The sequence below is a fragment of the Aplidium turbinatum genome, chromosome 5 (genome assembly GCF_918807975.1).
Source record: "Aplidium turbinatum chromosome 5, kaAplTurb1.1, whole genome shotgun sequence".
Lineage (NCBI taxonomy): Eukaryota > Metazoa > Chordata > Ascidiacea > Aplousobranchia > Polyclinidae > Aplidium > Aplidium turbinatum.
The window spans coordinates 20,472,756-20,488,431 of NC_137476.1; the positions used below are offsets into that span (position 1 = coordinate 20,472,756).

A 15,676-nucleotide genomic window follows, 5' to 3' on the forward strand; every position below is an offset into this window, starting at 1 on the left:
ATGAATTTGTATTCAGCAATATTAACTAATGGATTTTCCATTTTTAATTTTGTTTCCGTTATGCACATTATATTAGGTTTAAAATCCAACTGAGTCATTAATTCTTCTAATTTAAATTTGTTTTTTATTAAGCTAACCATGTTGAAGTGAAATGTTGAAGAAGATGTTGTTGAAGAAGATAGCCTATAACCATGTTGAAGAAGATAGCCTACATGAATCTAAACCTTCACTATCACGAAGACTACATTATTCTTGGAATGGCGAGGATAAAAGGCTCCATGCCAGCTAAAAAAGTTGAGGATTTGGTGAAAGAAAGATTGCACGAATTTGGCCTAAAGATGGAAGATATTGTTGCAGCCACCACAGATGGAGCTAGTGTGATGAAAAGTTTTGGAAGGTTGGTTTGTTGCATCCACCAGCTTTGCTTTGCACATGGTTATCATTTAGCTGTCATGGATTTCTTGTATGCTAGGCAAGAAAACGTTGATGAACTGGAAGAAGAAAGCGAAAATGATGAAGGATCGGAACATTTAGAAGAGGAGATGGAAGAAGTAGAAGAAGATGGTCTAGATTTTGTGGAGGGTGAAAGTAATGGCTTAAATCTTCAAGAATTTGTTTCTGACTTGATAAAAAAGGTTAGAAAGGTGGTAATTCTGTTTCGCAGAAGTCCTCTTAAGAATGAAATTTTGCAAAAGCACGTTCAAAGACAGTTCAATACCGAGTTGAAGTTAATTCTAGATTCAAAAACCAGATGGAACAGCCTTTTACAAATGATAGAACGGTTTGTAAAAGTGGAGACATGCATCAGATTGGCTCTTGTTGAAGTTAATTCTCCCATTACAATCACTGAGAGGGAAACAAAGATCCTCAAAGATGTGGTTAATGTCCTTGAACCTGTCAAACACGCAGTAGATGCACTTTGCAGAAGAGATTCCATGCTGCTGACAGCTGAACGAATTCACGATTTTGTACTTAAAACTCTTTCTGATACTGATTCTGCGTTTTCAGAATGTCTCAGATCTTGCCTTCAGATCAGAATCAAAGAAAGGCGAGACACATGTCTCACTCACCTACTTGAATACTTGCATGATCCCAGATTTTGATGGATGATAAACTCGACACGTTTGGTGAATTCGGAAAAAGAAGCAAGGTATACGCTCTCGCAGCAACCCTATTGCAAAGGTTACTTGGAGAGGTTGCAAGAGATCCTGAACCTAGAGTAGAAGATGAAAGCAACTTGGTATCAATTACTTCTGCAAGGGTAGAAAGAGGGCCTACATCTTTGAAGGAACAACTGGAGCAAGCCATCATGTCAGCATCTGTTGCTGCTACTGCAACTCCACCTTCCAAATCCAATACCATAGAACTTAGCAGAAGGACAATCCGAAAAGAATGTGAAGTCTATGAAGCAACAGCGAAACGGCCGGCCAATCTTCAAATTCTTTATGAAGCGCTGCTTACCATTCAGCCCACTTCTGTAGAAGCAGAAAGAGCATTCAGTGCATGCGGGCTTTTTGCTACAAAACTCCGGTCTCGTCTAAACGATTCAACTATTGATGCGTTGTGCTTTATTCGAAATGCATTACAGAAAAAATAAGCAATCGATAGTTTTCGTTTTATTGTGTAAAAATGAAACAGAGTTGAACCATTAACTTGTAACTGAGTTGCTTGTAAGATAACATGTGTATTTTAGTGGTTAAAAGACTAGATATGCTGCGACAGGGTAGCTTTCAGTGTTCCTTCCAATATCCGGTTAACCGGATATTAAAATTGTCAAATATCCGTATATATCCGTTATCTGGATATCAAGCTTTTACAACTATCCGTTCAACTCTACGACATTTGAGCAGAGAGACGAAGGCGTCTGGGACTTTAGTAGAAAATACGAACTAATTTTGAATGTTTTGTAAGTAGGAAAAATGTCCACATAAAATTTACTACTTACAAAATTAGTGTTTCGTTTCAAACTGTTTTCGTGCTATAGTTGTTGTTTTCGCATTTATTTGTGTTGGCAAATGGAAATCTAATTCTATTTTGACATAGCCTACATGACGAAAAAGTCGAGATCTATAGAAGATTGCGAGAGTGGACGTAGCGTAGGGATGAGGGTGCTGATGTTGCTGTTAGCATGGGGTTCACTAGGCCAACTTCTAATCTGATTGAGAGAACAAATCCTGATGCATCGACAACCGGTGGGTTGTGGGAAGTAAGTGCCTTTAAATATTAATCAAATGGATGGGCATTGGCCTACTGTCACTAATTGTCGGAAATCACTCGGCCGACATTTATGAATTAGCCCTCCCCTAATTTTTTTTCTGGGTGCGCTACTGCTTGAAGCTTCTTCGTTTACGAAGACACGCGCTCACCAACTGAGTTATCGGGGCGGACCAATTTTGCTACAAATCGTTCTGTTTTGCAGATATGATGATAAAGAATAGGCTACTAGGCTACTACAACGCAAAGCTTCTTCAAACAATTTCCCATTCCTTCAATCAGTTTATTTATTTGTCACAAACACAAACATGAAAAGAATACAAAATATCCAATAATCTGTTGTGTGTCATATGACGAGGAGACTGCGAAAAGACCAAGCGGTCATCCAGTCAGCAGCCACCTCAAGCTAGGTGATGTAGGTCTAAATAACATACAGACAGTAAATACACAAACAATCATACAAAAAAATCAAGCATTTGCTGATACAGATAGGCTACACACAGGGCCGGATTGACCATTAGGCTAATAAGGCTATAGCCTCAGGCCCCGGAAAAATTCGGCCTTCAATTTTTGTAAGGCTGATAGTGATACACATCCAGTACCAGTAGCCTACAGTACAGTTTTTGCGTAAAAACGAATGACTGAGTTGAGTCAATACATATGAAGAGCCCATTTCCAAAACCACGTAGGCACCACTTTTACCGAAATTGAGTTTAGAGCAGGGATTTTCAACCTGGGGGTCGCGAGCCGTTTTTCGGAGGTTTGCGAGGCGCTTGAAATTCCAGTGTATTGTTTTCAATTTTTTTGCCAGAAAAGATTAAAAGCTGTCCTTTTTTCGAAATCGCCCATTCCTCTACTTGAGGTTATTATATCGTTTAAGCTTTCAGACGTTGCAAGGCTTCAACAATAGGAAAGCATTCGATATTTTTCACCAAGTTCTTGTACCTTGCTTTGCGCAGACTAAAGTTAACCAGTAACCACGCTATGGTAAAAAAGCAAAATTTTGTAGAATCCTATGCAAAATATATATTTCTCAGTAGCCTATCGTTTTCAAAGGCATTGAAAAAAAAATTAGTGTCGGCTATTTTGTTTGAAAGTTCTTTCAGCAACAGGTGCACGCATTGACAAACTTAATAGTTATAAATATGCAGCACCAACCATCTCACGGAAATTGATTGAAATAAATCCGTAAAAGATTGCAATAAATTCAACCGGTGAAAGTGCGAAAACGTAGATTATTCTCATTATTTTTTCTCCTACTATCTAACGAAGCTTGATAGAAAATGGAAATAACAATCGAAGGAAACGTAATAAAAGCCGTGATAACATCGCAAAAAAACGTTTTTCGTTTCGGAAGTTTACGTTGGAACAGCAAAACTAAACATAACTGGATGTTGGCTTGAATCAAATTTGGTTAAATTTTGAATTAAATATGCTTTTGTTGAATACTTTTATGAGGGGGGGCACGAGACAACCAGGAGCGGATTTACCTATGGTGCCGGGGCGCCCCCTGAAATTCCAATTTATTTCTTTATGTCTGTATGCAAATTTCCTTTTTATGCTATAATACTTTAACTTGTAAATTTCCATTTTACTAACGTAAAACAATGCGTGATGTTTAGTCTCGGCAAGTAGACCTACTAACCGCTAATAACCGCTGATAACGGTACAAGAGACAATGGACATTAGGCCTATATAAAATACAGTACTAATAACTAATAAAGAAACCTTTTTTAACTCAAGTATAAATAATATAATGCATGGTAGCAATCCAGATTTTATGGCAGTTTAGGCAGAGAGATAAGATCAAAGATGGAATGCCATACATCAAACTTTTGGACAGTAAAGCTGGATCTGGTCTTGAACACATGTCTGCTAAATTTATTACGTATTTTATTCAAAACATGTTTGTAATCGAATTACTTTTTTGAGGAAATCTAATGTCATTTTGTACGTTGTTACAAATTACAATTGCGTATTGAGACGTTTTTGCAACATTATCAGCATGAGTAGGCTAGTTTAATCGTATTGTTCTTTTGCTCAATTGCATCATTGTCAGTTTACAATATTTTGTTTTGCTGATAGGGCATAGGCCCGATTTCGCTTATTCTACAAAATAGAAATAGTAGACTCTTATTGCTGCAAGCGTTTTGTTCATATTTGAATTATTTTTTTATTCGCAATATCTTAACTGAGTAGGCTACCACTCACTTGTACTAAGTACACCTAGGCCTCACCGTTTGAATGTTTTTTGTAATGCATTTTTTGGGCTATGCACCAGTGAGCTTCAGGCACTCTAGGTTGGTGATTTATTGAAATGGATTTTGGTAGTTACCCCTTTTCATTCACTTGGAGCAATCACAGTTGTATAGCCTAAAGTTTTAGTGGAAAATACCTAAATTATCATTTCACGTTCGTTATTGCTTTTAATTGCCACGAGCGGCATTATGGCATTGCCTCAACTTAACAACTGATTGTCACTTGTGGTGTTGATTTGTGATGTGGGAATGACTGGTAGCCTACCTGACTTAGATAGGCAATTTTATTGATAAAAACGCAAAAAATTTTCCAAAGCATTTGCGCGAGGTTGTTCCATACTTCTTTGGCGCCCCCTAAAATTTTGCCCTAAATCCGCCACTGGAGACAACACTGATTGCTCAGAGGGTGTCGCGGTGGAAAAAAGGTTGGAAACCCCTGGTTTAGAGTGTCATTAGGTAAAGTATTACCATAGGTACCTACTATCCATTTCTTTGTTTAAGTACAAAATCTTTTCCGTGAATGCAAATTAGCAGTACCATCTGCCTCAAATTTGACAATAAAAATTGTGTTTGTTTCCAAAACCAATTATGCGCCATCATCAGCCATTTTTCTCTTATGTTTATGTTATTTTGGAGTAAATAATTTCAATTTTTCATGTACGTACTTTTATTACTTTTTGTAGCTTGGTTTGCAAAATTAGGCCCTTCTCTAGTAAATAGCCTTAGGCCGACAGTACCCTTAATCCGGTCTTGGCTACACATGTTTTCATTAGGCAAAAAAACTAAGCAAGTTTACTACCGTGCCACTGAATGAATTAATTGTGAGCGGAGCTTAAGAGATATCAATTGACAATTTTAATCAGTAAAAAATGAAAAGTAACGTATAGGCCTACCAAAGAGATGAGCAAATAGAATAATGTAATTATGTAGATAAAACAGTTATTATTGATACAGTGTCATTTAAATCAAGAAGGTAGCGTTTAAATCTGATTTTAAAAGAAGTTGGAGAAAGACCTTTGAGATCACCTGGAACTTCATTCCATACTTTAGGACCCCTGATTAACATATGCCTTTTACCCAATTCAGTACGCAGTCCTTGAAACAAAATAGTTAGGCTACTACTGGATGATTGGCGAGTATTGTGTGAGTGGCATTCAGATAGTCTGGAAGATATCCCATTCCGTTTCTGGTAATAAATTTAAATGGACTCTGTGCATGTATTTTGCTATCTCTAGTTTATAAATTTCTTGTATATTTAACAGCTGTAGTTTATGGAAAAGTTACAATGTGTGAGCTGTATACTGTAGTTGCTGAATGTCATGATTCTAACAACTCTTTTATGTAGCTTAAATAAGTGATCCAGTGCATTGTCACAGGCTCCACCCCAGCTGGATATGCATTACGCAGCATTGAATATGAGAATATATAAGACTGTAATTATTATTTATTTGCAATCAGACTCAAAGTCCATAGAATTCAAATTTTTAACAGTCATCACACAAAATATCAGAATAACACAGCACCAAGCAGGCTACATCAAACAACGTACAAAATACTGAATGTTGTAGTGAATATAAAATGTAGAATTAAAATAGTAATCAGAAGACATAACATTGCGCAAAAGTGGATTAATTGATCTTTTGCAACGTTCTACAAATGCGTAGCAATTTTTTCTTAATAGAGCATCAAATGTTAACACGTCGTTCTGTACCTGATAGGCTACACTTTAGCACTGTCGCATTTCGACAAATTGTGAATAATTCTGTACGAGTCGTTGTAAGCAACTCGTATGCGATTTAAAGTAGAAGTTTTATAGTTACACCATAGCTGAGAATAATACACAGTTTTTAGTGTGTTAGTATCCACATAATTTCCAAGTTGGAGAATGGCCCAGAAGCCTCTAGCAAGTTTTTTACAAACATTTTGAATGTGACATTTCCAGTTGAGAGAGTCATCAATTAATACACCAAGATATTTAATACACTTTTTTCTTTGCAATTCATTTCCGCTTATCGTAACGTGCATCTTTACATTAAGCTTTTGTTTAGTTAGTATCATGTAGGCTACTCAGTTTTGTTGTAGTTCATGACGTCATATGGCGTCTCGTCCTGGACAATGATCTATTAAGGTCATTCGATATGATTTCATGGTAATTGCCACTCGTGAAATGCTGTTTGTTGGTCTAACCAGTTACAGTACTGTACTTTTGGCTTGATTTATTGTTGAGCTTAACACTTTTATACATAGGCTACGATAAAAGTCTCTATTCTGAAAACGCCATATCTCTTTATTCTAATATTTGAATGAAAGTTAAGGTTCTTACGTCCTCCACTGCCACTACATCGTCTTGTTGTTTTGTCTTCTGCCGACTCACCCGACTTCAAAATTACTTCGGCCTTCAGTTCAGACGTTGTCAAGGGCTATGTATATAGATCGCTGTGCTTTGCACCTACCTTAAGAATTAAGACTTAGTTATCGTTTATTTCGTCAGTTTCTTTTATTCGTCCCATTTTTGTTGGTCCCGGCAGACTTCCTGTCTTTTGTATAATACATTCCAGCACGTTTATTTCATTATCATTTATTTCGTCATCTCTTTATAGCGAGCAGGAACAACGGGCAATCATCTCTTTATATGTCCGGCCCGATAGCTCAGTTGGTTAGCGCATGACTTCGTGAACGAAAAAGCTTAAAGATCAAGCGGTGCTGGTTCGAATCTCGGAGTGTGCACTTGAGCAACGCATTCTAAGGACTGCTCTCCATTCAGCGGCACCTATTGGATGGAATAATTCCCCGGCAACAAGACTTCAACAATCGGAAAACTTCACTCTGTCAATCTCGGTAACCGGCCCTGCGTCAAAAGCCTAAGCCTCTACAAATATGTGAAACTACAAGGAATAACCTATCAAGGCTTTGTCAATCCGAGGACAAAGATTTAAAACCAACCTCTGAGAAACTTTTTGTTCTACTAAATCCAGTGGGGTAGCCAGGAATTTCAACAGGTGGGGGTTTTGACCGCCGGCGGACGAAGCCCGACGTCGTATTCGCCTAAGTCTAAGACGACACCCAGCGACGGGGCTCCCCCATAAAATTTTGAAAAATTACTTTGAATGTGGTGCATTTTGTGAGCATTTTCAACAAAAATTTGGGTAAGAACATTTCTGTAAAATGGTGCTGTCCGGTGGCATAGCAAAAGGATAAGGTCATGTTTTCTTCTGCATTTTTCGGAAATAAAGCTAAGTCTCTATGTTTTCTTGTTGCTGATTCCTGGCTGAGATATTTGAATGTTTGGTATTGGCAAAACTCGCTCTTTTAATGCAGTTTCGTTTAAAATTAAGCAAACTTTGTTTTAGAGACGTAAAGAGACTGAAAGCATCATTCTCAATATAGTGACGTCACACGCGTGCCAAAGGGGGGTTGAAACCCCCCCTTGGCTACGCCACTGACTAAATCGTCATTCGCGTATCAGTTTTATGGTGTTTTGCCTTCAGGTGTTTAGCGTGCTTGGGTCGTTTGTTTGACTTTGCTCTTCCGTGGCTTTGCTGACAGTAATCTCGAGACGAAACGTGGAGAGCGCAGCTCTATAGTATGCACTGTTAACTGGGGAAGCTTTTTGTAAAGCGAAACTCCTTAATTTGCTTCTCACCTATTTTGTTCCTCCATTTGATATTGACACTCAGTGATTCATTACTAAGCTTCCCAGACAACCACTTTATCTGGTCCAGATCTTTACCACATCGACATGGCTGACTGGCGACTTCAATTTATTATAAAAAAACAAACAAACTTTAAATTGTAAGCAAGTACATTGAAATAGTGAGAACATGGCCAAGCTAACAAATTAAAAGTCTTTAACGCTGACGTCCTGTAGGCTTCTTCTCATATCGAGTCTTAAATTTTGTTGATACACCACAGATCGACACATCTTTTGCGACAGAGTTGCATATTGAAAGGTTTCACTTGCTGAACTGGGTGGTAAGCTGAGAGGGTACACAAGACGGTCCGCTGTTTTGCTTGTTGCCTCAGATAGGCCTACATGTAACTGGGCCCGTGTTGTAGCCCCACCTTCCCATTGTAGATTTAATACGGCCAACACTGGTTCGGAGAATATTCTATTTTTTCCACTTTGCCTAGGGACGTTTGCCTACGCTGAGAACTTGACAAGATCCTGAAAGAATTAACATTGAACAAGTACAAAGTAGCAAGCACTTGATCGTTACAAACACGTTTTCATAAGCTTATCTGGACTTTGAAAACGTACATTTTCGTCATATTATTTTTCCTCAGTGAGGCCACAACAACCTCAGAGAATCTGCAAACAGTTTGTTACGTTTCTGAAAATGACGGCTTCGCGGTGAGATTTCTTTCGTCTTTCAATGCTTTGTTTAATATTTCTTCTTTTTTTAAATTATCTTTTTGCTTCAGTTGCTGAAACCTTGTGGCGTCTTTCTTTAATCTGAGTAGTTAATGTATGCATAGTTATAATTTTTAACAAGGTCTGCTAATATAGAACACAGTGTTTGACCTGAAGTGACTAAGCGAAGTAGACTACTCTGTATTAATAGGAAGCAATTATTGCATGTATTTTAAGTAAACTTTCGCATTGAACCAAGGACTGTACACACAAAGTCGTTATCTATCCTTTTTGTCACCTTTTGTATAATGCGATAACAGTAGGGTTGTAAAGGGGTGGAAAGTTTCCGGGAATTTTGGAAACTTTCCTGGAAACTTTGCGGGAATTTTGAAGGACCCGGGAATATTGGGAATATTGGGGAATTTTCATTTGGCATTTATTATATATGTTTAAAAAATTTGTTAAATATTTCATCAATTAGAAAAAAATATCAAAAACCTATCTTAAGCATTTCTTATTTTCTTTAATTATTATAAACACTAATTTGGTGTTAATTAAGAATGAGGCTTATGCATACTTTTTCAATATTTAAAAAAATACTGATCAAGCGATCATGTTTGGAAACACTTACACCAAGGTCCGCAATAGGCTCGCAAATGAAAGGATGGACAAACTAGTATCAGTCAGGTCAAACTTGGCATTGTTTGAGCCCTGTGAAGACAAGTCAACTCAAATTGAAGTTGACTCTAAAGTCGATGACGCTGCCAGAACATTCATTAGTACGGTAGGCCTACGTACATCATCTGAAGTAGCCGAGCAAAAGGAGATGCTAACTGGCAGCAACTAGAACAACGACTTTGTAACTGACTCAGTATTGTTTTTCTTTGTAAAAAACAGATTGGTGATGACTCATTTTTGAAGTTATTAAACTAAACCATGTGTTTGTATGTTCTTAAGTATTTTAGTTATACATAGTACTTTTATTCTAAACAGTATAAAGCCATTATTTTCCTGTTTCAACATCAAATTAAGATTGTTTTGAATGTTTCCGAAAATTCCCCAAAATTCCCGAAAATTCCCGTTAATTCCCAAAATTTCCATGGAAAGTTTCGGCTCTGAAAATTCCCGGGAATTTTGCAACCCTAGATAACAGTGTGTGTTTTCATGCAGCGCTGTATCCAACATAGATATGCGTTACCCCTCAGCACTTTACTAGCAGACTATCAGATCAGTGCAGCCGTACAGAGGCGCAACCGAGTACATTATTATCCCGAATCTATACCTATTTCTAAGTTCCAAGCAGAAACAAGATTCAGTACCACTTTTAACAAAGTTTTTGGTATGACCCGACAGCGCAGAGGCGTAGCAAGCGCCCTACGACTGGAGGGGGCTCAGCTAGAAATGAGGGCCCCTAAAATGTTTGGCCGGCGCCCAAATGGTCCTATGCTGCGACTGTGCGAAAATATTCATCAAATTCTTTTCAAAGACCACCACTAACAAGCTAAAACAAGCCAATTCTGTTGTTTGCGCAATTTTTTCTTGTTTTCACTGATCAGGCTATATCTTCTGTTTCTTCGCGCTTTGACCAACTCGTGGAGTGGTACAAACTGTTTGGATTTCTGTACAACGCCAACAGCCTGAAGAAGTGTCTCAGAGAAAACGAACTGAAGCAACACTGCAAAAATTTTTAAAGAAAAATGGGAGACATTGATGCCAACGAACTAATAATGGAATTGAATCGTTTTATTTGTGTCATCGAGAAAGAGAGAGGACTTGTCACGCAAGCAATTTTTTAATGTAGAAGAACAGCCCTCAAGAGATATATCCGAATCTTTGCATTTGCATCAAAATTCTTCAGACCACATCAGTTACTGTCGTCAGTGCTGAAAGGACCTTCAGCAGAATGAAACTGATCAAGAATATCCTGCGCTGAACCATGACAGATTGACAGATGACAGGCTTTCTGCTCCGCATTTATTAAACAATTTGCACAGAACAAGACTCGAAAGCGCTTTGCGTAATTATGGAATACGTGTGCACACTGTCACTGTAGACCTATGCATACACAGTAGTGGGCGCAGCTAACGAAAAAGTTAGCTGTCAACAAAGAAATCAGCGGATTTCCAATAAATTTACTTTCGCTAACCCGCTAACGAAAGCTTCGCTAATTAGCGGAACTGTGCCCTTTACAGTGTATACATAATATGAACCCTGCATGTTGTGTAAAATAAATACCGCATTCCAGTTTCTGCGTTGTAAGGGGCCCCGGTATGTTCGGAGGGGGCCACGCTTTTTGTTGCTACGGCCATGTCGACGACAGGGCATCGAACCCATGCCTATTGCCTACCGACTCAGAGGCGGACACGCTAACAACTAAGCCTTTTTGCCAACCATTGCGCAATATAGCGATTTTGACTACTCTACACAGGCGTCAAATGATATTTGTACTTGAGCATTTTATATATATGCCCATTGAGCATTATATGCCCTGGAGCAATATTATATGCCCATTAGGGTGCGGCTGATGCCCTGTAAAATTTAAAACTTGATCGTAACAACCCTAACTTTTTTTGGAAGTGAGGCTTGGTGTACAAAGCTTAAATATGAAGTTTCAGCAAAATTGAATAAAGTCTAGGGGGTCCAGATTGCAATCAAACTTTTATAGGATTATCGATTTTCCCAAATTTCAATTTTGACATTAAATTGAGTGATTTATGTTTAAAAAAATTTGAGTAATTTTTATATGTTCATGTGATACCAGCTAATTTTTGTAAATCATTGTAAATTATAGTTTTTATGCTGTGAACATCAACTTAGGTTTCACTTAAAACTAGTGTGTCTATTTAGGGGTAATTTTGCATACTTCATACAACGGAATTTCTGACATTTTTGCAGAAATATGGCAAACTTTCTAAGCTTAGGCAAAATCTGCGGAGCACACTCGGCAAAAAATTTCAAAAATGGTGTCTTCGGATTGCAAATTCTTTGAATGAATACCCTGTTTAGAACATACCATAACTGACACTTCAAAATCAGTGTTTTATACTTTTAATGCCATTTACCACAGCGCTGTGTACAGTGTGTAGGCTTTAGCCATAATAAATTTAATATAAGCACTCCTTTGTTGCTTTTGAGTTAAAATTTAGATATTACGAAGTGACATTCTAACATTTGTGTTTTAATACTCTATGATGCATAATTATGATACATATCATTTCACCACAGGTTTTCACCTTAAAAAGAATTACTTCACCCACAGGGTGCCTACACGCAGCCTAAAGTAAGGGGCGACTTATATCTTCTTGAAGTTGTATATAAGCACCAGTTTTATGCCCTGTATTACAGCTTGTTGTGTCAAAAACAAGAGATGTAACAAAATCTTTGCAATGCCAATCTTTAAGCAACTGCATAGGCCTAGTAACTTTGGACACAAGTGCTCCAGCTGTTCTGTTGAATGGGTTGGGATTATTGTCATTATTGTGGATTATTGCTTTTCATCTTGCTTTTACTTGCTGTTTAAAGTCTCCAGAAGTTTTCCATCCTAATGTAAAGCACCAACAGCAGGTGGTGACCATGCGGAGAGAATTTTTTCTGAAATATGTTGCGCTGTTTCAACTCTGTATCTGTGTGACTAAGATGGATGGAGATTTATCTTCGAAGCATCTCAAGAACAGGCTTGAACCATAGAATGAAGAGTAACAGATATAAGGCAGTTGGTGTAATGCTGTTTCTGATTGCTGCAGAGACTAATCCTGGAGATTTCATTATGTCATGAGGAATGAAGATGGCTGTTGCTGTTTTTGATCTTCTTTCATGAGAGCGTTTTTCCTTATCTCACAAATCATTGAAAATGTGCATGGCTTGTTGTCCACGTGATCCTCAGCTTCTAAATCAATAGCATTATGTATGACATTAACTCGGGTCTCCTCCTTTGCTACTCGTCTATCTTGCTGCTGTCGCCTGGTACTGATCTTTTTAACTTTGGCTTCTACCACTTCATCTTTTCCAGCCATACTTGCTTCCCGTTGCCTTGTATACTGATGAGGAATAGCATGTCTTCTTCATTGCTATTTTTTTTCCATTACATTGCGTGGCCAGAAAGAGAAGGTATAGCTAAGATTTTTCTGAAATTCATGTATTTTTTAGTGCTTTGCCTTTGTCTCTCTTAATCTTCATTTGAAATTTTTGCTTGTAAATGAAATTATTTTTGCTGACATTTTTTGCCTTGCCACTGTAGAAATTTTAGCTCACAAGTAAATCGTAAAAACTTGCTCAACTGTACTGTAATTACCTGCCTTCCTGATAACCTTATCTGAATTAATTTGAAAATCCCTTGCTTGTAGATTGGTAACTTGCTACGTTTGATATCTTGATCTGCTTTTGTGGTAACCGTAGCAAGTAGAACATACTGAGGGTCATGTTGTATATACATGAGAAGACATAGCCTAGCAAACTTTTTTTTGATTAAACTGAATACCAACTGAATAATTTAATGAATAATGAACTGAACTACCAACTGAATACAAACTACACATATTGATTCTGATCTGCAATTGATAAATACGATTCTATGAATGTTTCACCACGTAGCATAGGCTACTAAATGTCTAAGGTAATTCACCATTCCTAAGTTGTCACAATTAAAATGGTTAGGAGTCTTGTCTTGATATAGGAGAAGTGCTCTGTAATGACTCCTTACATTTAACCTTATTCTGAACCTGGGAACAATGCCTTAGAAATAATCTGCACTTACTACACTGAAACTGGAGGTATTTGATTGAGCTCAATAGTGGTAAGTCATTTGGAAGGTACGGTAGTATGACATCACAGAGGCATGTTTTCACTTTTAGTGATTCTCAAGGTAAAGCTGACAAGTAGTGACCAGGAAGACTTCAGTCACTCATAGGGATGGGCAAAATAGAATAATTAGCTATTCTAGAATTATTCTAGAATAATTTTTCTAATTTAGAATTTCGAATACCTATTCTAGAATAATTTTGTTTAATTTCAGAAAATGTCAAAAAGCTTTGTTTTTTTCTGGTTTTATTGAGGACACATAATGGAAAAGCGGCAACGAAACAAAAAACAACAATAACTGCCCAGGAGAGCAAGTCTTTGTTAATTGTTACAGTGAAGAATGTTTAAAGCTTCTAACCGCTCGCCAGCTATCTGAGCCGCAATCGCAGTTTTGATGCTGTTAATCCAGCACTCGCGAAGGATCTTTCTGAGGATGCAGAAATGGCAGGAGTGGCTAAATACTTCCTCTCAAGATCAAACAACAGCGGGAACTTTTCTTAATTTTTGTTCCACCATTCAATTGCATCTCTGTTTTTCACTTTTGCCTAAAGGTACGATCGGATTTCTTCGGCAGCTGAAAGCTGTTCGTTGTCGTCATTACTTGATGCTGAAGTATTTGCCACTTTAACACCAGAGCTCCATAGATCAATCTATATTGGATTGCTGCATTGTTGTGAAACTTCCGACGCTAGGTGTAGCGGTAGCCTCACCCAGAGTTGAATTGCGTTTCATGTTTAGTATGATGAAAATAGATGCAAATCCACAGCACAACGGTCTTCCGACGTCCACAAACTGCACTGGTAATGGGAGCTGGCTAGCCGTTTTCGCTAGAGCGAATAGCTATAGCTGAGCCGAATGTAATTGATTGGCAAAAAATCGATAAAAAATTTTGGTAGTCGGAAAAGGGTCGGTTAGTCGGTTTGGAAAATTCGATTCGAAATGTGATTTCAATTCGAATAATTAGATATTCGGATTGCAACTATTCGAAATTCTATATTGCCCATCCCTAGTCACTCACATTTAATAAAGTTGTGTGTTGTACTGGTCAATACACAGACTATGTTGTTCTACTGCTTAATACTTGCATTCTCCACAATCTCCAGCAATTACATCAAGCATATTTTGCAATTGGTTGTCACATTACTTCTCAAAATAGTGTTTGGCTGTCTGCTTGCAAAACCCTACTTGTTAAAAAATAGTATGGAACATATTAATACTGTGTCAAACATTGCAACTGTGGAGCCTAGATGACTTTAAATACAGAATTTACCATGGTAAATGAAGGACTATGCAGCCCTGTAAAACTACCCGATTAAGCACCAAATTTCTTAATTTTCAATTCAAATCTGGACCCCCTAAACATTAATAGATTGGTCTTAAACTTCATAAATATTGTTTTTGTACCAAGTGTCACCTATAAAAAAAAAGTTAGGGTGTTTTGCTTCAGGTCGGGGCATCAGCCGCACCCTAATGCCCATTGCTGTCAAAAACATTCAGTGTGCATGTAAACAATCCGCACAAAGAGGTTCGGCAGAAACTTTGTCCCTTAAATACATCAAACCGCATTTTACTGACATTGAGCCTAAAGCCTAAACCCCACGGTGTAAAACTAGCAAAAAGTAACTTACCTTTTAGATAAATCTTTCAATGAGGTCATAGTTTTCTTTAGTCTACGCAGCTTCAAGCGATACTGGTCAATTTCTTTAATCGCATTTTCGATTTCACTAGTTGCTTCTGATTGATCAAGTTTTGCAGTCACATGACATATGCTTTCAGTTAAAACAACTTGATTTTGTTGAATTTCATTCAATTTCTTTTCTGTGCTTTGCAAGTCTGATTGAAAGTTACTCAGAAATTTTTTAGCTAAAGCCTCCACTTGTAGCGCAGAATGATCTGTAGATGGTTCATCGCAACTCTTTGTTTCGTCCAATGAGCTGCTTACATCTTCTGTGGTTTCAGTATTGCAAGTGTCCTCACTCATGTTTATGCAATTTTTTTTAAATTAATGAAATTTGATTTTATAATTAAGTTTAACAAAGCAAAGATCATAAAACAT

General features: G+C 37.6%; 1 protein-coding gene across 1 annotated transcript; it reads right to left on the bottom strand.

Moving 5' to 3' along the window:
- Window positions 1-8,212: 8,212 nt before the first annotated feature.
- Window positions 8,213-15,674, bottom strand: LOC145769952 (biogenesis of lysosome-related organelles complex 1 subunit 6-like). The gene is made up of 2 exons (XM_082581511.1): window positions 15,249-15,674; window positions 8,213-8,925 (listed from the first exon to the last, which is right to left on the bottom strand). The coding sequence occupies exons 1-2, from the start codon at window positions 15,599-15,601 to the stop codon at window positions 8,796-8,798; spliced, it is 483 nt and encodes a 160-aa protein (XP_082437637.1). The 5' UTR covers window positions 15,602-15,674; the 3' UTR covers window positions 8,213-8,795.
- Window positions 15,675-15,676: the final 2 nt, after the last annotated feature.

Excerpts from the sequence above, each read along its gene's own strand:
- LOC145769952 (XM_082581511.1), bottom strand. The coding sequence starts at position 15,601 with ATGAGTGAGGACACTTGCAATACTGAAACCACAGAAGATGTAAGCAGC. Across the intron at positions 8,926-15,248 it reads TTGAAAGATTTATCTAAAAG|ATTAAAGAAAGACGCCACAA; the intron begins GTAAGTTACTTT and ends TTAACTACTCAG.